At 44.0% G+C, this 25,812-nt stretch overlaps 1 protein-coding gene and 1 pseudogene across 2 annotated transcripts in view; one reads left to right on the top strand and one right to left on the bottom strand.

The window, feature by feature from the left end:
• Positions 1-25,812, top strand: part of hmcn1 (hemicentin 1) — an 838,180-nt gene that overhangs the window by 446,679 nt on the left and 365,689 nt on the right. For both annotated transcript variants that reach the window (XM_072511251.1, XM_072511250.1), the window contains exons 29-31: positions 5,157-5,283; positions 7,742-7,896; positions 18,542-18,820. In XM_072511251.1, the coding sequence (XP_072367352.1) occupies positions 5,157-5,283; positions 7,742-7,896; positions 18,542-18,820 (561 nt within the window). The remainder of the gene's footprint in view (positions 1-5,156; positions 5,284-7,741; positions 7,897-18,541; positions 18,821-25,812) is intronic.
• On the bottom strand, positions 19,464-19,581 carry LOC140427538 (5S ribosomal RNA; annotated as a pseudogene).

The raw sequence follows: 25,812 nt of genomic DNA, 5'->3' as shown, positions 1-25,812 counted from the left end.
TCACTTCAGTAATATGATCAGCTTCATTTGTTAAAGGCCCGGCTTGGGTCACTGTCTGTGCGGAGTCTGCACATTCTCCCCGTGTGTGCGTGGGTTTCCTCCGGGTGCTCCGGTTTCCTCCCACAGTCCAAAGATGTGCGGGTTAGGTGGATTGGCCATGCTAAATTGCCCATAGTGTCCAAAATTGCCCTTAGTGTTGGGTGGGGTTACTGGGTTATGGGGATAGGGTGGAGGTGTGGACCTTGGGCAGGGTGCTCTTTCTAAGAGCCGGTGCAGACTCGATGGGCTGAATGGCCTCTTTCTGCACTGTAAATTCTATGATTCTATGAACATTTCCTAAACATCCAATTCTTAAAGGCACTCTCACATGACACCTCCCCCCAAGAAAAAAAAATAAACTATCAACTTCAAGATGGTTTCATTTTTCACTTTTGCACCATCCACTAACAAATGTACACAGTAAATATATATTTTCATTTAAAGAAAACAACACACTCAAACAGGTATAATAATATAGTCCATTGTTCTTTGCTCTTCTTCAGTCTCTTTGAACAAAGTCTCTGCACGATCCATCCATTCCTCTACTCCTCGGCATTTCTATCAGATAATTTAGTTCAATCTGACCACAGAGTCCCTTGCAATTCTCCAATACAGGAGCATTGGTGATCACAGCTTTCAGGCAATCAAATGCTTGTTGAAAGTCCGCTGTCCATTGAAATTCTGGATGTTTCTTTTGCAAGTCCATCAGTGGAGTAATCACGCCACAAAACTTTTGCACAAAGGTTCGATCAAATTCATTCATGCTACGAGATCGCATTATTTCCCTTCGTCTTGAAACTCGGAAACTCCTCAAGGAAAGTGATTCGGGCTTCTCCAAATTCACTTTCGGCTAGGTTCATCACCAAACCCGCCTCCTGTAGTCGATCAGCTACAAGAACGGACTCTTATCCTGTCCCACGTTTGAAGGATTGCATTGAGAAAGTGGGACAATCTGCTTTTAAATGTTCTTTCCATGTCTGGAAGTTGGAAATAAAAGCAGATTGTCCCACTTTCTCAATGCACTCCTTCAAACGTGGGACATTTTTAAGCATACTCTCAATCTTTTAAAGGCTCCCCTACCACTGGTAACAACACTAAAACTTTATCCCCACTGGCAAAACTACGAACTTTGGATTTCTTGTCCGCTACCCGTTTCATCACATTTTGTGCAACTTTCAAATGTTGCTTGAGGTTTCCCTATCACTTGACATGTGTGACATGATTGACAAAATTTAACTACATCTTTATGTAGTCCAGGCCAAAGAAATGTTTCTGGATTTTAGCTTGAGTTTTCCTTATTCCCAAATGACCTCCCACTGGTACCTCATGTGAACTCGCAAAACCTCCTTTCTATCCCCACCGGCAATACTACTTGATGAACTTCTGCCCACTTTTCATCCGCCTGCACATGTACAGGTCTCCATTTTCTCATCAAGGCATCACTTTTACGGTAATAACACTCTGGTATACTCTCAGATTCCTCTTCCGTATATGCTTTCTGATATATCCGTTTTATTCCTACTTCTTTCTGTTGTAACTCCGCCAATTTTCCTGAACTAAAAATATCCGCCTCATCCTCCACCTGTTCTTGTTCTTTTTCAACCATCTGATCAAAAATCGATTTTGATAATTGCACTTCAACTTCATCTTCACTCTTTGATTTCTCCTCTTGTCTTAAACCTGTGACTTTGCGACCTTGTTACTACACAATCCGGAAAAATGCCAGGATATTCGTCCTTCAACCCTCCAGTTGTCTGATTTTCCACTGGCTTATCAACCACAATAGGCATCACTCCCACCTGCGATCCAGCTATATCATTACCCAAGATAAACTGTATTCCTGGACAAGATAGTTTATCTATTACTCCTACAACCACTTCACCACTCTTCACTGGACTTTCCAACCTTACCTTATATAATGGAACACTACTCCTCTAACCCTGAATTCCACATATCACCACCTTTTCTGGCAACATTCTTCCCAAACTACATAATTCCTCATCCCTTACCATTGAAGATTGACTAGCACCTGTATCTCTCAAAATTGTGACTTCTTTACCTGCTCCTCCTGATACACATGAGTAAGCTTTACCCACACAAGTAAATTCTTTAAAGACATCTGGCAGCTTCTTAACAATTACTTCTTGAACAGGCTGTACAATCATTTTCACCTCCTTCGCTTCCCTTGGGCTTTCCTTTACCACTTTAACAAACCCCACTGTCTTATCCTGTTTTACCACATCAACTTTCCCAGTGCTTTTCTTCACCACCAACACTGTGACTTTACATGGCCTAGTTTATTACAGTGAAAACATCTGAAACTTTTCATTTCTTTTCCACCCTCCTGGATTTCTTTTTTAATCTGAGGTACACTCTCTTTATTGTCTCCCTTCAGATCACCTTTGCCTTTACCACTCGAGTATTTCTCATGTCCCCAGTTTCTATACCTCCCCGGCTGAAACTGATGTTGGGAACCAATCTTTGATTTATGAACTAATACATAATCATCTGCCGTTTCTGCTGCTAATCTCGCAGTTTTAACCCTCTGTTCTTCCACGTGAGTTCTCACTACATCATGAATTGAATTTTGAATTTTTAAACTCCTCCAAAAGTATAATTTCTCTGAGAGCTTCATACGTTTGGTCTATGTTCAAAGCCCTTATCCACCTATCAAAATTACTCTGTTTGAGCCTTTCAAACTCCATGTATTTCATAGAATTTACAGTACAGAAGGAGGCCATTCGGCCCATCGAGTCTGCACCGGCTCTTGGAAAGAGCAACCTACTCAAGGTCCACACCTCCACCCTATCCCCATAACCCAGCAACCCCACCCAACACTATGGGCAATTTTGGACACTAAGGGCAATTTAGTATGGCCAATCCACCTAACCTGCACATCTTTGGACTGTGGGAGGAAACCGGAGCACCCGGAGGAAACCCACGCACACACGGGGAGGATGTGCAGACTCCGCACAGACAGTGACCCAAGCCGGAATCGATCCTGGGACCCTGGAGCTGTGAAGCAATTGTGCTATCCACAATGCTACCGTGCTGCCCTTATCTTTCAGGCTCTCCCGATCTTTATACCAAAGACCTTTTTTGGGAAAATGGACACGATCATCTCGGACATTGTGTGGGCCGTGTATGTTTGACCAAATTCTTTCCTTAAATTTCTAAACCTTTGTCTGTAAGCTTCAGGCACTAGCTCATATGCACTTAAGATGGATTTCTTCACCTCCTCATACGTTTCCGATACCTCCTCCGGTAGTGACGCAAACACTTCACTAGCCCTACCTACCAGCTTTGTTTGAATCAGTAATACCCACATGTCCTGTGGCCATTACATTTGTTTAGCTACCTTCTCAAACAAAATGAAAAAGGTTTCTACCTCCTTCTCGTCAAACCTTGGCAATGCTTGGACATATTTAAATAGATCCCCATCACGTCTTCGACTATGACGCTCTGTCTCATTATCCTTATCCATCTCCTCCAACTGTACGTGTCCCTTTGCGTCTGCCAATTTTAACTGATTTTCATGTTTCAGAGCCATTTTCCAGGTTCAAACTCTCTTTTTCCCTTTCCTCTCTATCTCTTTCTTTGTTTCTTTCTTCTCTCTCCTTTTCTTTTTCCTCTCCATCTCTATCTCTTTCTTTTTCTTTCATTGCATATTCAAGCCGCTTTAATTTTTCTTCATGGTCAAGTTGCTTTAATTCTTTTTCATGTTCAAATTGTTTAATCTGCAACTGGAGCTTTGCCATATCTAATGAGTCACAGGCAAACGTAAATGCGCAGATACCGCGTTAAGTACCTCATCTTTTTGTATTTTGCTAGGCAGTGTTAACTGCAATGCTTTTGCCAAACCTAATAGTCTGCGTTTAGTCTCTGTCCATAAGGTATCACGTGTTACCGTGTCCACCTCCAAAAACTTCTGAGCCTCCGAAAGAGCCATTGTTCACAACACTCTCCCCACTTAAACTAAAATACCACACCGGAAAAGCAACAATCCTTCAATGTCTTTAAGTTCACAAAAGCCAATCCAATAGATCGACTTTTATCCCCCTCGAGCCCCCAATTGTTATGGGCGAGGTGTTTTCAGAACCCCAAAATGTATCATGGAGTTCAACCCCCCCCCCCCCCCCCCCCAAATGGATTGTTGCTTTTGAAACACACGGCTTGTTCCCCAGGTGTGGTATTACAATTATGGACACGTGGGTTTTTAAATAAAACAATGTTTTTCCATGAACTCAAATTAACCTTTTAAATAAACATTGGATCTCTTAATACCCCTTACTTCAAAGATAACCCTGAAAATAATACAACACTAAATAATCCCTCAAAATGTTCCTTCAAACTTCCAAAAGACTTCACCTTTAACAACAGACATAAGGTTACATAGAACATACAGTGCAGAAGGAAGCCATTCAGCCCATCGAGTCTGCACCGACCCACTTAAGCCCTCACTTCCACCCTATCCCCGTAACCCAATAACCCCTCTTAACCTTTTTGGTTATTAAGGGCAATTTATCATGGCCAATCCAACTAACCTGCACATCTTTTGACTGTGGGAGGAAACCGGAGCACCCGGAGGAAACCCACGCAGACACGGGGAGAACGTGCAGACTCCGCACAGACAGTGATCCCAGCGGGGAATCGAACCTGGGACCTGAGGTTACATTCAATATACATATAATCTTTGGATTTGCAGACATCCACAAACCAGCTCGGTGTTTTTCTTCCTGCAACTCTTTTCAAAACACACAGACACTCCCAGCTTTCTCCTCAAACTGGCTTTCTCCTTTCATGCAGCTCTCAGCAAACCAGCCAGGCACTTTTCAGCTGCTCTCAGCAAAACACACAGACACTCCCAGCTTTCTCCTCAAACTGAAACCAAAAGCAGAAGTGAGCTCAGCTCAGCTCCCCCCACCCTCTGACATCACTACAGTAATATGATCAGCTTCATTTGTTAAAGGTACATTTCTTAAACATCCAGTTCTTAAAGGCACTCTCACATGACATTATTTACTTTTTAAAAAAACTAACCATCTCTGAGTCTCTGTGTTCATACCATTTTAAATGCATTCTGCATTGATGTTTCTTCATTTTCCTTACTCCCCAAGTCCCTCCAAGTGTAAAGGGCGCTGGCAGTACAAGTGAAGTTTCGGTGATTCTGAATCAGGAAACCACACTGGAGTGTAAAGTCAACGGCATTCCCTTTCCTAACATTCAGTGGTATAAAGACAACAGGTAAGCACCTTTTCTTACCATGTCCAACAAACATCATCCAGAGCTCTTTAATACCCATTGCTTTACTGCTGGTTCCGAGGAAGAATGGTGGCACTTATATTTTTCAACCTTATAGCCTTGCTAACTGCCCATTTCAACTCCTTCAATCTAGCGCTCGGTATTAAGGACCTCTAATTGCATTTGTCACTCCACTCAGACCCTCAGAAAGCATTATTCTCATCTCATTTGCACAGCCTTAGGATGTTTATGTCCACTCCCAACACAAACAACCAGCCCCCTCATCAAGGATATCTTATAGATGAGATAGATGAGAAAGTCTAGATGAAATTTAAAAGACATACTCAAGCCCATGAATGATTTTGACCGAGTCAATAGGGAAAACTGTTTGCAGTGGTAGAATGTTTAATAGCCACAGGGCACAGATTTAAGCTAAATGGGAAAAGAACCAAAGGTGACATGAGGAAATATATTTTTACACAGCAAGTCATTGTGATCTGTAATGCACTACTGGAAAGAGTACTGGCAGCAGATTCAACAATAATGTACAAAAAGTAATTGGATAATTATTAAAAGTAAAACATTTGCAGGGTTTTAGAAAAAGAGCAGGGGTGTGGAATTAATTACATGGTTCTACTGGGAAACTGATTCAGCACGATGAGTTGAATTACCTCCTTCTGCACTTCATCATTCTATGAAACCATGGAAACATAAAGACAAGACAAAGGAGCTGAGATACAGTTTAATGATCTCCACTCCTTCTCTAATACTAAGGAGCAAGTGTTCCCTGGGCACACAGAAGAGGAAAATTAACTCCAGGGATTCAGTCTATAATCCCATTCCCTGACCTTATATTGTTAGTTAACTTTGGATATGATGGATAAAAGTGGATATACCTGATATGCTTCAATGCCAAAACCATTTACTTGTCAAATCCTAAGACTTACTTCATCAATCTCGCCTGGTTAAAAAAATTCAACTTCCTTTTTTCCGACGTCCTCTTGTCTTACAGTTTGCAGGTATAAATAATTTGGTTTGTAAGAGCGAGAATAATAAAATAAAACTGCGAGTAACATCCGCCAGGTATTGGATTTGTTAGAATTGGCAGTAAGGTCTTTCTGGAGTTAATTTTGTGTTCTGATCCATCCGTTCACAACTGTGCTTTAAAGAAGAGAATTGTTATCAAAGCAATATAATTGGGCAATGTAAAAAAAAAAGTACCACTAATTCTGCATTTCCATTGAGTGTTAATTGAAACTGCATCGGTAGGTGAATTCAAGAGGTTTTGTGATTTTTTTTTTCTCAGTAGGTAGAACCAGTGGTCTGGATTTGAATGGTTTTCAGCAAGTTGAGGGAGGTGGAATAGACAATGAGAGTTCTGCCCTGTCGCCTGAGCAGGGCGAATCAACTGTCATATTACAAATTAGTGGCCTCCAGGTGGGAAGGTAGTCAATTAGCGGTGTGAAGGGGGCTCCATTTCCAATCAACTATCTCGGCCACGGCATCAGGCAGGAGAGGCGTTATGCCATGAACAGTATGTCGGTCACAGCCGCCAATTTTAAGGTCTCTCTTCCCACTCAATCTCTCTTTGTTTCTTATGGCAGGCTCAAAGCAGCGAATAAATGAAGGCAAAAAACATACAAACCCAGCTAACTTCAACAGCCGAATCTGCTGCTGCATGCAGACATGATCCCAATTGGCAGGCATTGTTTTCTGCCTTTCTGCCACTGCCTCATATCTTCAATAAAGCACTTCCAAATGTTTTGCCTTCCAGGCCTGGAAAATCGAGTGGGCAATGAAAAATTGAGCACAGTTGGGTCTATAACAAGTTCAATAGTTTGTTAATTGGTTATTTCAAAACTGTGGGCGGGCTTCTGACTTCCACACCTGCCCATCTTTGTAATATCGGAGAATGAAGAGATGATATTGTATTCCCAACCTAACATCACCACTGTATTTTACATACCCGCACAATCTGATCAAGACAGAACATTTAGTTTGGACAGCTGCTTCAAAAATTCAACCTTCAAAACAGTTATTTGGTCATCTCAGTCATGACTTTAGCTGTTAGCCAGGGATGGCCCATGTGGATCAGTGAGTGACACCAGTATCGCTGTGCAGAGTAAAAAAATAAATCCAGCGTTTCAACTTAACATTTGCTGCCTTTGAAGGAGCAGTCAAACAACTTTTGAGGTGTTTGTGTGCTCCTCTAGCAGCAACAAAACTTCCTCACCTCTGCTGAGTTCTACGTTAAAAGTCAGTGCTGTAATCTGCAGCAGTGCTACAGTTTAAATGAAGTGCAATTTTAGCAGATATGTCACATGATGAATCTTAATTTTATCCTTGGATGTTTTCTCTGTCCTCCATCCAGTAGAGTCCACATATATTATGAAATTAACATTTGTCTTCAGTTTTCACTCAGTACAATAATAATGAATAAAATGCATCATTCGCACGACAGGCTTCTGTTCCTCGGTGACACTAACATGGAGATGAAAAACAGAGGGCAGGCATTATACATAAAGAGTGCCCACCTAGCTGACCAGGGTCACTACCAGTGCAGTGCGGTGAATGCTGCAGGAAAACGATTCAAAGAATTCAAGCTCAGTGTCTATGGTAAGTACAGAATTTTTAATAAGACCATAAGATGTAGGAGCAGAATTAGGCCATTCAGCTCCTCCATTTGATCATGGCTGATATGTTTCTCAAGCCCATTCTCCTGCCTTCTCCCTGTAACCCCTGATCCCCTTATTTTTTTAAAATAAATTTAGAGTACCCAATTTTTTTTCCAATTAAGAGGCAATTTAGCATGGCCAATTCACCTAGCCTGCACATCCTTTTGGGTTGTGGGGGTGAGACCCACTCAGGCATGAGGAGAATGTGCAAACTCCACAAGGACAGTGACCCGGGGCCGGAATCGAACACAGGTCCTTGGCGCCGTGAGGGAGCAGTGTCAATCCCCTAATAAAGCAAGAACCTATCTATCTCTGTCTTAAAGACACTCAGTGATTTGGGCCTCCACAGCCTTCTGCGGCAAAGAGTTCTACAGTTTCACCACCCTCTGGCTGAAGAAATTCCTCCTCATCTCGGTTTTAAAGGATCGTCCCTTCAGTCTGAGGCTGTTCCCTCAGGTTCTAGTTTTTCCTACTACTGGAAACATCATCGCCACGTCCACGCTATCTAGATCTCTCAGCATTCCGTAAGTTTCAATAAGATCCCCCCCCCTCATCCTTCTAAACTCCATCGAGACCCAGACCCCTCAACCGCTCCTCATATGACAAGCCCTTCATTCCCAGGATCATTATTGTGAACCTCCTCTGGACCCTGTCCAAAGCCAATAGATACGGGACCCAAAACTGCTCACAAGGTGGAAACCAGGTGATTTCGTCTGATTCAACTTATAGCATCTTGTGTTATACTCAAAATCTAGGAGGTTTCTGTCAATTATCTACTTTATATTTTTGTTGACTGACTGAAATGCAAAGCTGACATTATTACATTTCTGTGCAATTGTTAAACTCTCTCAGAAGTATGTCACAAGAGTATGGGAACTGAAATCCAGCTATCTGGCTGGTCATTTCAAATCTAAAGTACAAAATTATTCGCCAGAATTTTCATGACCTACTCTGCTCAATGTGTTTTTAAGGAAATCTGGCATTGCTATTTGCACTGGAATGTTCTCGCAATTCGTCAGATGATGTGCTGTTTCAGAAAGAAAAGAGCACCGTCATATACAGCCCACAGTGTAGATTTTGTTGCTACAATTGCTCTATGTTTAATTAGCCTTTTCCTCTGAGGTTGCAAAGACTCAAGCCAGGATGGGGCAGTGAATGGCGCACCGACATTTTCAAAGACCCTCACTCTCACCCAATGAGGAGGGGGACAGCAGATTAAAATTAGCTACATTAGCAGGATGAAGTACAAACCCTGCAGGGAGAAAGGGAACTGGTTCATCGGTATAAATATAGAAACATTGAAAACCACATCAAAAGAGTAATCAGAAGAGCAAAGAAACCTTGGAAAAAAGTGGCATGGTTGGGGCTAAACACAACAGTAAAACTATTCTTCCAATAGCCCATTAGAAAAAATGCAGCTAGAGAAATAATGGAAATCATATAAGATGCTAACAGGCCAAAAACTGGTATTGGAACACAGCACACAAAATATGAAGTATTGTAAATGATTACTATTTCTGATTTTCCACAAAGGAGGAAGTAAGCAACACACAATCTCCCCAAACGGGAAACCACAATAAGATCAATGGGCAAGTTTTTTGCACAACCAGCAGAGGCCGTCCGTCATTGGCTGGCGGCACGATCTTCTGGTTCTGCCATTGGCAATGGGGTTTCCCAGTGAATGCATCCCTCGATGCCAGGAAACCCATGTTGGGGGTGCACCGTCAGTGGGACCAGAAGATCCTGCTGGAATGAGCAGCCTATAAATCCCAGACAGTGACCAAATATTAGTAATCCTAGAATGACTAAAATGACTCAGATAATTAAATCACAGATATAGATGGTATTTACGTCCAAATGCTAAAACAGATTAGTGAGATTTTTGAGACACCAATGGTCATTATGAGGAATCAATGGAGATTGGAGAGATAGAACTGGATGGAGGCTAATGTAGTACAAATATTCAAAAATTATGAAAAAAAGAACATAGGCAAATGAAGACTCATTAGTCGGACTTGCATCCATGTAATTTAATAGAATTGATTACTGGGAGTCATCAGAGATCAGCAGAAGATTCTGCTTGACTTGATCTTGGACTGCTTTGTAGAAGTGTCAATAAGGGGACTGCAAAAAACTCCACGGAATGCTGTACCTTTAATTTAAAAAGCTACCAGTTAAACTAAAAGCTGTGAAATTTCAGTGTAAATGTTGCGAACAGATGCAAAATTGGTTGAAAGATGAGAGCTAATTGGGGAATTTAGGTTAGAGTTGGGGAAGGTATGGGGGAATTTATATTCAAACTAGTAAATTGAAGGCCAGGATTTTTCAGATACGAGGTGGGATTCTCCACCGGCAGGATTCTCCATTTTGCCGGCGCCCGGGGGTTTCCCGACGGCGTGGGGCTGCGCCACAATGGGAAACCCCATTGACCGGCCGGCGTAATGGAGAATCCCGCCGGCGGGCCGGGGCAGAAATGTGGCACGGCGGGCGGAGAATCCCGCCCGGTTTCCCAGCCGGTCACCTGAAGAGTCTGTAAAGAACTCATGCTACCCTTATTAACGTTCAGAGAATAGGCTGGAGTGAAACTTCTGCCCCTCACCTGGGCGGAAGCGCTGCCTCCGAGAGCTGCCAGCCAGTCTGATTAGTCAGCAGCTGTCTAGTCACAGCAGCGCTAGAGGGTGGAGTGGCCAGGACCGAGATTACAAACGGTCGCCAGAGCCAAAGTTCCAGGGCCAGGTAAGGATGTGGAAGGGAGGTAAGGCCCAGAGATTAGCCAGAGGAGATTTGATAGAGAGGCAGGGATGGGGAGGGGGGTTAGTGGGGGGACCTGCAGGGACCAGAACTTGTGGGTGGGTTGCTTGATGTTGAAAGGAGACCATGGATGGTGCTGCCCTCCCCCTTACCTCGGCCGAGGCCAGATCAGGATCACTTCCTGTGCTTCCGTCCTGCCCCTGAACTCTTCCCACCCTGAAAATTGAAGCTGGGCAGGAATCAACTGCTAAACAGTCATTCATTGGGTACTTAGGGGCCTCAATTGGGGAAATGGTGGATGAGCCAGCTTAGGCCTCACGTATTCCACCATACAATTGTGGAGAGTTCGGGGTGAGCCTGGTGTCCAGTAGAAAACGTACCCGAGTAATTGTATGGTGCCACCCCCCCCCAACCTGAAAACCAGCTTGTGGGGGAACGTAAAATCCTGCCTATAATCACAGAGCTGGTCTTCACACACAGCGACTAATCAACATATGAAATAGTAGACTAATTGAGACAAAAGTTCTGGAGTTATTTAAGACTCAATCAGATTCTACAAATGGTAAGACATAAGGAGCAGAATTTTCCTAAAAAATGGCAAAGTGTCAGGTTCTGACTGAAAACAGGCATGTTTCTCCCCAGAAACAGAGCCAGGTTTTCACTCCAGATCTTCTGACACTTTGTAAAAAAAAAATGCAGTTAAAGTCCCTCTCCCCCACACACTCCCTAGATATTGGGCCCACTGGCAGACAAGAGGAACGCCCCAGCCCTCCAAATCAGAGGGCCAAGCTTTCCCCTCACCGCTCATTGGTTGAATCACTGCTCGCCCTCCCCTCCCCCACACACCACAAATAATGTTTCCTAGAGACCCTGCCACCTCAGCCATGTCAGGTTAGCAGGGCACTGCCCAGCCATGTCCCTCACCACCCAAGGGCTATACTCCCCTTTGAGTCCTCGGCGTGGTCATTACGACTGGCTTCCTTTTATGGCAACCAGTAATGATTCCTGCCACCATTATGCACGCCGGTGGGGTGGAACATCTAACTACTCAGAAGCAACACCGTTAAGCCGGTATTTAAAATAATTTTAAATTCATGGCAATCAGGTTCACCCTCACTGGGCATGAACCTGATTACGTCGCCAATGGGAGACGGGGAAGATTTTAAACTGGGATCCTGCTGTTGCAAATCCCATTATGGTCCTCTCACAAGAGTTAGTAGCCATAATGGGATTATGCACCCTTGGCGAACGGGCCCAGAAAAGTTTGCTCAAGACTTTTTCCAGATGGATGAAGTAAGATGGACCGAATGGCTTTGTTCACCTGTAATTGTATTCTGATCCAATGGACGTGATTCTCCAACCCCCCTTTGGGGCGGCCTGACGCCAGAGTGGTTCCCGCCACTCCGTTACGCCGGATTCCCCCGCCCCGCCGGGTAGGGGAGAATCCCGGCCAATATCTTCCACCCTTCCATGAGTATTTCCTATAGAGATCCACAATAGTTTCTTAAATTAATAAATTCATACTGACTTAATTTAGTTACACATGATTGACAGCAAAAGCAATGCTGATAGAAGTATACAGTCAAAATGAAATTAGTAATGCATATTGTAAAACTTTACGTATATCATTGAATCATTTCATATATTAGTTTGATCAGAGCAATATATAGGCAGGCCTCCCATATAATAATCATTGCACGACAAAATGGAAGTAATCTGAGAGACAGTTATAATGTGACAAAGCACTATGGAAATGGATTCTGCAAAAATATGAATTGGTGGAGAAAGCAAGTGGGAAGAACAGGGGATGGAATTTAACCTGCCCTTAAAACCAACTCCCCAATACCCTCCTCACTGAGGCCCCACTGTCTGGATGTGGCCATGGCCATCTTATCTACCCTTCTTCCAGGGTACCAGCACCGATCTCCAGCCTGTGCCAACTGCATTACTGACATAGCCACTGTTCCCAGTGATACTGCCTGTACTGAAGAGCAGCCCGCCTCGGACACATGTCGGATTGGCAGACAAGACTCTGAAGGGATGCAGCGGGGTTGCCACTGGCTCCCCAGACAGACCAGCGCTGCAAGTGTTAAATTCCGCCCCAAATAAAAAGAAGCAGTTAAAGAGAGAAATAAAGGAAACTGGGAATACCCAATGATCCCTGAGACTATGAAAATCGCATCCATTTCTTTCAGAAGCACTCATTCTGTAGATATTCTAAATAGTGCATCAACTGTGAATAATGCTCCCACCCACTATATGATTGTCACTATATCATGAATCAAGTTAGACATGTACATATATAGGTTGGAAGTTACAAGGACTTTTTAGGATTTAGTGAATTAAATTGTAAGCTTATGCCGCTATTACGTTATGTTCAAAAGTTTCCAAGAACATGTTGTGTAAGTATTACCATGTAAGCATGGGAATGAGGGAAATTTTGCAAATCCACAAAATGCCTCCCAGACAGTGCGAGAAAGGGTTAAAATGTAAATTTAATTGACTCTGTAGATAGATGCAGGTCCCCTTATGCGAAGGTCAATGACAACAGTTATAAGCAAATGTTAGGAATGATGCAGCGAAAGCAAACAAATTAGTCATTCCATCCACAGTTTTTTTACAAGGTACATGTATAGAAATAGGAAGACTGACCTCTGTTATGCTGCAGAAAGCTTGCCTTGCATTATGAAGGAAACCAGATGTTGGTTGTGAAGAATAATAGTCACAGCAAATTAGCCAAACACCAGATGAAAAGCAGATGGATAAATATACAATATGAAACATACTAAATGACAAAAATAACAATTGCTTTTGAATCATTGTGCTCCGAGCTGAAGTCCTGTCAAAGCTTGATAATTCATGTTTTAACTAGAATACTGTGCTATTGTTTAACCATGTTTTAATTCTGTTTTCCTTTTTCACTAAGGATTGATACTCAAACTTAGTAATGTCATTAAGACCAAATAAAGAAAAACAATCCTTTGAGAAATTAGATGTATTTGTTGTGATCCCTGCAGACCAGTCCATTATGAACAGTCCCCCTCTGAATGACGGACGGATGGTTACAGTTCTGACCGATCAGGTTACATCACTGCCAGCTGCATGTTGGTTCACTGTCAGCATTAGACTACACTGATATTGCTGTTACTTCTGTTTCCCTTTTCAAAAAAATCATTAAATTCCTTCCATTTCCAGGGCATGAGCATTGGAAATAGAACGCTTTTCACATTTTTTCAGCTTCCATCAAGTGCTCTTACAATTATGTATAGGGTTGACTAGAAATTAAACCAAGGCCATATCTATCTGTTAAGAGGATCAGATTGCTATTAAAAATTGTATGGCATTATCTGAGAACAGTAGGTCACTCCCCTGATGTCCTGGCCAAAGTTCCTCTTGCAACCAATGCCAAGAGAAGACTAATTAATCATTTATCCCATTGTGGTTTATGGTATCTTACTGTGTGCTGAACAACTGGCATTAGCACCTACCCAATATTCACTACATGTTAAAGCAACCTATTCTCCATGAAGCCTTTAGGGATGATTTGGAAGTCTAAATACAAGTCTTTTTTCTCAAATGATAGGTAAAGATTGCTTCACACTGTGCCACCAATGTACTTAACCTTATTCACAGAATAGTGCCTTCCACTGCAATAGTGTGAAATTTCAATTTGCTTGATCAGCAAGCATTGCTGCCACAGATGATTAATGTGGTGCTAGTTTCTGTCCAATTATATTTAATGTGGTACCGAATATTAAACTACAGCTTGGGGCTAACTAGGAACTGTGGACAGAACGCTCAAACATTATTATTAGGCTCTTAGCAGCTGTCAGAGAGAAGAGGCTTTCAATCCACTTTGGCCCCAGCCAGAACCCAGTGTGGATACAGAGGGAGTAGGTTATAATCTAGAAATTCCTATTCTGATATCACATATTGGAGCAAACATCCATTCACTGACATGGCTGCAGGGCAGAGAATATCTGTGACCAAAGACCAAAATACACTCGGGTAATACATTAACATTTGGCCTACTTACTTACATATCTCAATACTTCCCACAGGACAACAACAATCCCCATTATCATGACAACTATCCAATTTATCTATCCAAGGGAGTTGAATTAAATGCAGGTACTCAAACAAGTGAGTTTCCTTGATTTTGAAATGCAACTAAGGATGGATTCATGCATATTAATCTAGTAATTAATTTACAACCACTATAACAAGATAACTTACATTTTGAATCTGACAAAATAATCTGATTATTAGTATTTTTTTCTATCCGGTATTTAAAAATGCAACAAAATATTATCTGTAAATAATAGTTAGCAATGAATGTGCTGACTGTACGAGTGAGATATAATTTTTTCAGAAGTGGGATGCTTTGATGTGTCTTGGTCTCAGTGCCGTGCAGGAGTCCAGCAGTACCGGTGGGTGGACATTTGAGGGAGGTTTCAGACTCATGCTGCAGTATAATATTGTGGGCAGCCGCTGGACTATCTGTAAAACTGTATTATAGATTCAGAGAATCTTACAACACGGGACCATTCAACCCATCATGCTGTGTCAATTCTTTGAAACAGCAATTAGTCCTAATTCCTTGTTCATTTCTATAGCCCTGCAAATGTTTCATTTTTAAGTAAATATCTAATTTTCTTTTGAAAATTGTTATTGCATTTGAAAAATGAAATGAAATGAAAATTGCTTATTGTCACAAGTAGGCTTCAAATTAAGTTACTGTGAAAAGCCCCTAGTCGCCACATTCCGGCGCCTGTTCGGGGAGGCTGTTACGGGATTTACTTTCTAACCTGACCGATCAGGTTACATCACTGCCAGCTGCATGTTGGTTCACCGTCAGCATTAGACTACACTGATATTGCTGTTACTTCTGTTTCCCTTTTCAAAAAAAATCATTAAATTCCTTCTATTTCCTGGGCATAAGCATTGGAAATAGAACGCTTTTCACATTTTTTCAGCTTCCATCAAGTGCTCTTACAATTATGTATAGGGTTGACTAGAAATTAAACCAAGGCCATATCTATCTGTTAAGAGGATCAGATTGCTATTAAAAATTGTATGGCATTATCTGAGAACAGTAGGTCACTATCCTGATGTCCTGGCCAGAGTTATAGGGACGATCACAATAACTTGTAATGAACAGTGGACTTCTGCTCTGGTGGGAAATCAAATAAACAGAAATGTTATTGGGGATGCAGAGGAATGCATCCCTTTGTAATTTTCCACTCTGGCAGACAGAGATCATGGGCGGGATTCTCCATTGGTTGAGGCCGAAATCGGGAAATGCAATTGGGCGGTGAATTGGTTCCAACGCCAAAATTGCTGCAGGCGCCGATTTGGAGCCAAATCGCAATTCTCCGTCATCTCGACAGCAGCGTCGATGCGGTCCAGAACGCACATACAGTAAACACCGTTTGCATATCATTGGTGGGCCTGACCCAGTGTTCGCCAGGGCCTCTGCGATTCTCCACCTCCGATGGGCCAAGTTCCCAACGGCGCGGTTCATTTGTGCTTTTAAAAATCATCAAACCGGCGTCAGGCTGCTGAGGGAGAGGGTTGGGGTACGGAAAGTGTCCAACGTTGCTATAGTTTGCTGACAGTTGTGCTGCTGGCTGGGGGGTTTCTGCACAGATGGGGAGAGTAGTGGAGGGTGGCCAGGAAGTGGGCTGTGGGGTCGGGGTGGACGGGCACGGAACACCATTGCTGCAGCCGGAAACGCAGCCATGCAACTGCGCACGCCGTTGAAAGCCTACTATGAACTTAGGGCCATGGGTCATATAGGTGTCCAACCAGGGCACTCCCCTAGGTGCCTTCTGGGACCCATCAGCAGGATGGTCGTGTTCCAGCCCAACCAGTGCCACCTTGTTGGCGGGGATGAATGTGTGTGGGGATTGTAATGTGTATATGTGGCTGCAGCTTGTTAGCCTCCCGAGTGTCAATCATGGACCCGGAGAATCCCACATCCTTTTTCATTGGAATCGATCGTCCTCCACGTTGCGCCGGTGCTAGCCCCTCCACAGTCACTGAACTGGTCCAGGTGAAGCGCCAGTTTTGCTGTTGTGAAGGTCCACAAATCCTACCATGGCGTCAACAGTTAGTGTCAGGGCGGAAAATCCAGCCGCATGTGCTTTGCATATTCAATTTACATACAACAGCTCATTTACATGAATGTCCAAAGGTTTCTGCGGTTTCTTTAATAATTCTGGACCAATAAATATCCACGCATACTGTAAATATCCACGCATATTAAGAGCTTAACACCACATTTACAGAAATGAATATCAGTTAATGGTCAGGCCCAAACAAATACATCTAATTTCTCAAAGGATTGTTTTTCTTTATTTGGTCTTAATGACATTACTAATTTTGAGTATCCATTGTTAATGTTAGCTTAATGTACTGCTGTTGGAGCTTAGCTAACAATGAATGGGATTTGGTCCACTCAAACGGTCAGTTTCTGATTTCTCTTACCTAACCCAGGGGCACTAAGACCCATCAGCTCTGCCTCACCTGAGTTCAGCCAACACAGCAGAAATGAAGAATTCGACCTGAGACTTGCCTGGTCTTTAGGAATCAGTACCATCCCATATGGTACAATTACTTGCTGAGCCATCAGGCCATATCAACTGTGCCAGGATTTCCCTCCTGAGACAGAGGGCGCGATCTTCTGGCCACGCTGCGCCGGAAAAGCAGATCGCCCCAGCGCAGCTTAGCCCGTGAAAGGCGGGAGATCCTGCTCCAGGGATTTACCTGGCTTGAGATGCCTCGCGAGATTTAATGCAATCTCGCGAGATGTTGCAAGGGAAATTCTGCCCACAATGGGCGGGATCAGGTTTTGTCAAATCTGCATATTAGAACGAGCAAGAAGCAGATTCCCAAGGTACCTAAGGCTTTGGAATACAATCCCTTCGCCTCAGGGAACACAGGCATGCGCCGTTTGATACTGGTCCCCACAAACGGGGCCCAGACGGAACGGCACTCATGGGGGTCTCTAAGGGGATCAGGGGCCCTCAGCTGCATGCCCTTTGGGCAGGGTGGTGCCCTTGCATTGCTGATGTCACCTGGGCACCCTGGCAGTGCCAGCGTGGCACCCTGGCCTTGCCCCAACCACACTGGCAGTGCCACCTGGGTGCCAGCCTGGCAATGCCAAGGTGCCTGTGTGGCACTTCCAGCTGGCAGGGGCACTGCCAGGGTGCCAGGTTGGCACTACCATGGTGCCAAGCTAACATTTTTGCACGCACGTGATCAGGCTGGTATTGCCCGCCGTGGGTGTTGGGGGGTGCGGGCAATCCTCCTAGGTTGTGTTCAGGGTGGGGAGGTTGGGGATTTTTTTTTGTGGGCCTCAGAGATCGGGATGCCTTTTAAAATGGCATCGTGATCTCTTGCTACAACGGGGAGTTCCGGCAAGCGGAGCTCCCTGTTTAAAAAAGGGGGCAATGTGCAGCCTTGGCTGCGCATTTCCCATTTAGGCCTCTTATTCAACGTGAATAGCCATGTGTTTCTCAGCACTGCGCGTGCCAGAAAACACATTGCTAAATGCGCTTGCTCGGGAACTTTGTTCCCTTTTGGGAAAATCGCACCCTGAATATTCATTTCCAACGTCAAATAACTAAATCACGATCTGGGAAAAATTCAACCAATAATATCTGATGATTCTCAATATGCATAAAAGCTGAAGTATGACACTGTCTGTCTTAAAGACTGGAAATCTAATATTCTATTGCTGAAGTTTCTAGGTATTACAAAATTGTAGATGATATCTATATCAATTTGCCTATTATTACATTTATACTGTTTTCTTATCATTATTCCAAAAGTCCCACCAAGTATTAAAGGCGGTAACATCACAACTGACCTGACAGTTCTGCTGAATCACCCTATGACCATGGAATGCGAGGCTCATGGTGTTCCCCTACCTGCGATAACTTGGTACAAAGCTGATCGACCAATCATCTCCAGTCCACAAGCTACATATATTAATAGAGGGCACTTCCTCCAGATTCCTCGGGCCCATGTATCGGATGCAGGCCAATATACCTGTCGTGTCACCAGCGTCGCTGGAATTGCTGAAAAGCTCTATGTGTTGGATGTGTATGGTAATAATTTTACTCTTATTTATGTTTATATTTGTTTCTTTTATCTCTCCTTGTTGTTTTGCAAGAGAAAATAACAAAAGTATAACAATTTCTGGGTGTAATGAAAAATCGAGATTTAGACCACAGCAAGCCACAGATCAGTTTATATATAAATTTATTGTTCAGGATAATTAAAAAGCTCAATTGCAATAAATTAAAACATGTTGCCACATTTAAGTGAATGCCACATCTTTGAATATGAATTGCTCAATGTATTTTTGTATTGCCTTCCATTTTTCTTCCTTTCTTTTCTGAAGATGGTGAATCAGAGTGGAATATGGCTCCACAGGTACTGCCTACTCTTTCTATAATATCTCAACCAAGTTTGAACCTATGAGCAGCAGCAAGCTATTCACCACCAAATGCCATCAGAGTCTAGGATTGCCTTATTCCCACATGTCATGCTCATATAGGACAGGCAAGATTTTCATCTAGGAAGCACCTTTCTCATTCTCACCAACATCAGAAGAAAATTAAATGGCCATTCATCTCATTGTTATTTCTAGGATCTCCTACTGCTGTGTTTACCTAAAAACAACAGCAATTCAAAAGTACTTTGTTGTGTGGAGAGCAGGTGGCGTGAGCAGTCTCTGCTGGCCGTAAAAGCCTACGCACCTGGTATTCCCAGGCAGTCTCCCATCCAACTACTAACCAGGCCTGTGTTTGCTTAGCTTCCAAGATCAGACGAGATTGGGCGTTTTCAGACTAGAATGGACATAGGCCAAAAGCACTTTGTTGGCTGTAAAACATTTAAATCCATGCCGACATGAAAAGTGCGATTATAAAAGCAAGTTCATTCTGTCAGGATGTTCCAGAGTGAAATATTGTGAAATAGTCGAAATATCGCCAATTTTCACGAAGCAAATCAGATTAATTTTCTTGATGTTATTTGAAAAATAAATATTTGCAAAGGCATAAGGAGACCTCTCCATTCTGAAGATGGTTTCAAATTAATTATCAGAAAAAAGAACAATGGCTGATTTTTACTCCTCTCCGTAAGCTGGAAATAATAAGGCTAGTTGTAACATTCCAGCTTTTATCAGTTTCTTCACCCAGTTGAGAGTTCAGAACCATGATTTCTATCTGCCATGAGGGAACTGACACAATGGGCTGGATTTTTGCTGCTTGATTCAGCCGACTCACCAGAGTTTAAAAGGCCCTGTTAGACTTAATTTTCGCTCCGTGGAGGCGAGAGTGGGAGCCTGCCGGCCCTAGGTGAGTGCTGATGCAGGCTGGTTAGAAGGCCCAGCTTAGACCCATGGGACTTTTGTCCCATTTGTTTTGGATATTGTTAGGTCCGCTTTCCCTCATCCCTCACAACTCCTCATTTGTCCACCCCCTAAGCCCCCATGGTCTTCACCCCCCCCATGGCCCCTCATATCTCCATACCAACCATGCACCATCATATGTCCAGTGACACATGTTCAGCAACTTACCCAGTATCCAAAATGTGCAGACCTCAGGAAACAAGTGGAGATTTTTTAAAAAAGCCTTGTCCTACATGCTTTACAGTGATGAAAAAACTCTCACTAAAGCTTTTAAGTCTTCTCAAGTGGTTAATCTCTTATGAAAAACAAACTTCTATTCAGACCCCACATGAAATCCCTTAATAACCTTTTTAAACAGTCAGTCAATCTACTAACTCAGAAGCCTCAGCGGAGATAACAGTAGCTTTTGAAACTCAGCCAAGCATTCATAATTACATAATAATAACCCTTGGTGGAATTTCAGGGAAAATCTCTATTGAAACCACACGGTGTTACAGTCCCAGTTGATGTTAGAACTGGTTAGGAAGGTCTCAGAATGCAACCCTGGCTCAAGCTTTTACTTTTTCTAATCAAACGTGGAAGAACAGAGTTACTGGAATGCTTATTAGTTGTAACAACAAGAAAAAATACATTCATTAAACATGAAAAAATGGGTTATAAAACAACACTCCTTTGCTCCCTCCTTAGATTAACAATTACACACAGGTTTTAAGATTAACATGGATGACACAGTACATCTGAAGCTACAATTGTCTGATTAGCACAAAAGTCCTTTTTTAAAACACACTCCACACTAAAACCAAGTTAATTTTGATTTCTTCCTCAGAATACCCCCAGATGAAAGGACTCTCTGAACAGAGCTTTCACTCTAACTTTACCACAGAATCTTCTTTTAAAAAAGATTTTATGAAAGATTTTTCAAATTCAACCACCGTTATAACCCCCCCATGTCCCATAACTATACTCTACCACCCCCCCCCCCCCCACACACACACACAGCTGATGGTAATTAATTCTTTGAAGTATGAAGTAAATGGCTGTCACCTCAGGTAGAACCCCTCCACCCACCCCTAATGGTGTACTTGACCTTTGCCAGGTATAAGAACTCCATAAGGTCACCCAACCAGGCCGAAGCACTAAGCGGAGAGGAAGCTCTCCATCCCGGCAGACCTCACCTCCAGGCTATCAGCAGGCAAGACATCTGCCTTCACCCGGTCTGTAACCCCGGTGAGTCTGATACCCCAGAGGTGGCCACCAATGGACAAGGCTCCAGATCAATGTAAGAACTGCATGGTGCTAAAGAAGGAGACTCAAAGGTTTAACATCTTCAGACATGGCCAGAGCATGTGGGTGTGACTAACGGGCCCACAAGAGCACCGCTCATACCCATCCCCGCTTCAGCAAAAAAACCCTCATCCTAGTTTTAGTCAGGTGAGTTCTGTGTACCACCTTAAACTGGATCAGGCTGAAACTGCACAGGATGGGGTGGAATTTACCCTTCATGGGGTTTCATTCCACAGGTTCACATCTAGAATGGGCGCCAGCTCCTCCTCCTCTTTCGCCCTCACCTGATCCAATGGCGGAGATTCCACTGAAATGATCCCACCATAAATATTTGAAATGTTCCCCCCCTCCAAACCTCGTAAACAATAAGATTCCCCCAGCAGGGAGGGTTGCGATGCTGCTGGAAAAGTAGGGCCAGCCCCACGGAATAAGTCGCGGAACTGAAAGTATTGGAACAGGTGTGCGCCTGATAATTTAAGTTTCATCCAGATGTCAAACTATCCCTGAATAACCCCTTCCCTTCCCATACCTTGAAAGTTGCATCCAAACACAATGATGCAAATAAATGCTTACCACAGATAGGGGTAAACAATGACATGGTGCTTGTAATGTTGCCTGAACTGCCTCCATATCTTCAAAGTAGAAATCACCATCGGGCTCGAGATATACTTTGTTGGGGAGAATGAGAGTGGCGCGCCATCAGAACCCATAAGCCCGATCCCTCACACGAACTTGCCTCCATCCTCCCCCGTATGGTATTCAACTCTCTATACCAACCCAGCACCTTCTCCACATTGGCAGCCCAATAATACAGGAGAAAGTTGTGTAACGCCAAGCCCCCAGACTGCCGGTCCCTCTGAAGGTACACTGTCATGGAAATTATAATAAAGACAAATTCCTCGAAATTCGATTTAAGGAAATTTATTTACACAAATATATTTGCGGGAGAGAGTGTTCTGGCTGAATAGCCAGTACACTGCACTCTGAGATTCGATTGAAGAAAGCATATCTTTATAGTCTGAAATAACAGCTTGAAGTAAACAGCCATGTTTATTTTAAATAGACCTTGGAAAGTATGTAAGATGAAATACGTAGTACGTATGTTCTTCCCCTTGGCCAAAAACAATTCGAGTACACATTTTGTCATCTTTCGGAGGACAATGTGTTATCATAATAAGGCCGAGACCAAAATATTAAGTAGTATTTTGTTTATGTTACCTGACCTACTTATTTTCTTTCAAAAGCAGTATTAAACTATATAGTCAAGCATTTCCCAGCATGCTTCTAAGTTGGCAACTCATTAATTTCCCTTCCACAAGTCCCTGCTTGTTGATCTTTTGATCAACAACTTTTAGTAAATTATCGTCTCCTCCGTAGAGAAGGGTGGTTTATAATGTAAGGGGAACAGACGTATGACAGTTCCCTGCGTGTTATGAGCCTGTTAGCAAGGAGGCAAGGTGGCTAGGGCTGTTCCCGTGTTTGTGCAATAAAAATATATCTTGCGCAACATTAAAACAGTAACCATACGACAATCAAGATTATAATGACAATTATAATCCAGAACACAATCCCCTGTCCTAATGATCCTACCATCCAAAGCCAAAGTCCCATCCCTCATTTTCATGTAATCTTGTTACCTCTCTACGAATGTGATCCACCAGATTATCAATTTTCTCTGAGTTATCAGGGATGTACGTGCAACAGTCACTGCCAATCAGGGCACAATTGCCTCCCTTTTCAGCTAACAATAAATCAAGAGCCATCCTATTCTGCAATATCATTAGCTACCTGCTCAAGGCTGTCTCATAGTTTGCGTAGTTCGTATGCATTAGTGGCTATTCCTAATGGTGGTATCATTATTCCCAGCATTTGTGCCCATGTCATAATACTTTGTGTCGTCCTGTGATGGGGATAGTCCTGCAATTGCTGAACGGGATGCACATGAGGGACTACGTATCCCAAATAGCAGGAACTTTGCCAATTTTCTGGTAACCTTATGGCCACAGACAGAATACGTGCCGTTATATGCAGTCAGGTTTCCTTTAGTATCAGTCATCATTAGTCTAATCGGATCCCCTTCCCAGGAGCCTCCACTAGTTTGATTTTCAACTCCTGACCAATCAAAAATGAATAGTCCTTAACTGTAAGGTGGAACATAGGGCGTTGCCAATTCAAGGTCTGATCACATTGACTTGAATTCCTGGTGCCTTATCTGTCCACTGCTGAGGGGGCAAGCAGGCGCGGAAAGGCTGGCATTCTGAAAGCTGGTTACGTCACTGAGCACTACTTCCTGTTATCGGGAGTGGCGCGATGCATGGCCCTGCGACTCTCCCAACATCAGCCCGTGACCCACCCACGGGTCGCGTCGCTGGATTTGAAAATGACTGCTCTAAGCTGCAGGGCTCTAGACCGAGTTTAGGAAGGTGGAATTAGAAAGGGCACCTGGGTGTCCGAGGGCTGGCATGGACATGATGGGCAGAATGGCCTCCTTCTGTGCTGTAACTTTTCTATGATTCTAATTGTAATTGCGCAAGGAATAGCAATGGAAAAGTTATCATTTGTGCCCGACGCCATGCTCCAATCTCCCACTGACGGCATTAATGAAGTTTGCGCCCCACGTTAGCGGGCACATGCAAAAATGTAATTTGTATGGATTTAGATATCATTAGCGGGTTAGACACTTCATGCTCCACTCCTCTGCAATGCGTCACCCCTCGCGGGCAAATGTCTTGTGGGTGCGAATTGTTGCAAGTATTTACAAGCTGGGCCTGGGCACCATGCCACCAGTTACCGAGAGGGAGCAAGAAAAGTCTCAGAAAATCGCAAAAATTGTCAGGCTTGCTGGGAGGCGACTGCCTGGCCTGGGGAAAATAGCGGAGAATGACTTGGTCCATGGACTCGGAGTGTCCCCCTTAGGATCAGGGTGGCCTGTCTCTGACTGCCATTGATGCAGTATGTGATTTAAACGCATCCCTTTGTGGTGCTACTAACAAACCCCTGACTGCTCGAACTGCTGATTGCTTGACCTGTCCTGCAGGTGTTCAGAAGCTTCTGGTCATGCGGGGAACCCACCCAGCCAGCCACTCGGGGAAACCAGAGACCCCAGCAGTGTCATCAACAAGGAGGACATGGCCATGTTTAATCACTGGCACACCAGGTGCTCCTCAGTGCAGCTTCACAACACAGGAAGCAAGGAATTAGGAAAGCTCATCCCAAACAAAGGACACATGCATTGTGGCCTTTGGAACACTCCCTGGTACCCAGCCTCTCTGAGTGAAGCCTCAGCAGTGATACTATCAGCGAGCCCACCCCTCAGGACCAGGAGCTGTCTCCAAGTGCTGCATGTCCATCGTGCCCCTGATCCCATTCATCCTGCTCCCGGCCAGGAAATATGACCAGTTCTCTGTCCCAACCTGGTGGCTTTGGATGGTCAAGGCAATACTCCCTGCCGCCCCAGGGAGTCCAGCCAGCTATGCCTGCTACAAATCTGGCCGCTGCTGATATTTCAGACACACCTGAGGCTGGAGGAGCAGCGTCAGCTCAGGGAGGACCCTGCACAAGAGAAGCCTGCCCCAGAAGAGCAGGAGTCAGCTGGTGAGGCACGTGCAGGCCATCCAACAGGCCAAGGAGGAGGTGCGATGGAGGCACCACATCAGGGCATGTATATACCATCAGCACCTGTCCTTTCAGGAACTCCGGCTCAGCAGAGAGACCGTGCACCACCTGTGCCAGATGGTGGCACACCTAGCACCGCGGGGACCTAGGGGATCGAACCTGCTCCGGGTGGCTGTCAAGGTCTTGGTTGCCCTGAGCTTTTATGCCTCGTGATCATTCCAGGGCTCAAGTGGGGACCTGTGTTGGAGTTTACAAATGTCCACACACAGATGCATCCATGTTGTAACGGATGCCTATGTGCCTGGACATAGGACTATATCACCTTTCAGGATGCCCGAGCAGCAGGCTTCGCCACCACTGCTGGCATGCCCCAGATCCAAGGGGTTATTCATGGAATGCATGTCCCCCTCCGAGCACCGGTTGATCAGCAGGTGTACTTCATCAATAGGAAGGGGTTCCACTCCCGGAATTTGCTGTTGATGTGCGACCACCAGCTGCAAATCATGCATGTCTGCACCCGATATCCAGGCAGCATCCACAATGATTTTATCCTGGCGCACAAGGTTCCCGGCACATTCAAGACGTTCCCTAAGGTGAGGGGTTGGCTCTTGATCGACAAGGGTTACCTGCTGAGTTCATAGCTGATGATGTCTTTGCGGAGGCCCCAGACCCACCTGGAGGCCCATTATAATTAAGTGGCAGATGGTGAACGGTTAGGGCTCACTCACTGGGTAAGCTGTTGTACAAGACGGGCTCACACTTCTGGCCTCGTGCCCTGCCACTTCT

Source organism: Scyliorhinus torazame, chromosome 7 (genome assembly GCF_047496885.1).
Source record: "Scyliorhinus torazame isolate Kashiwa2021f chromosome 7, sScyTor2.1, whole genome shotgun sequence".
Lineage (NCBI taxonomy): Eukaryota > Metazoa > Chordata > Chondrichthyes > Carcharhiniformes > Scyliorhinidae > Scyliorhinus > Scyliorhinus torazame.
This window is presented reverse-complemented; position numbering and strand designations above follow the sequence as displayed.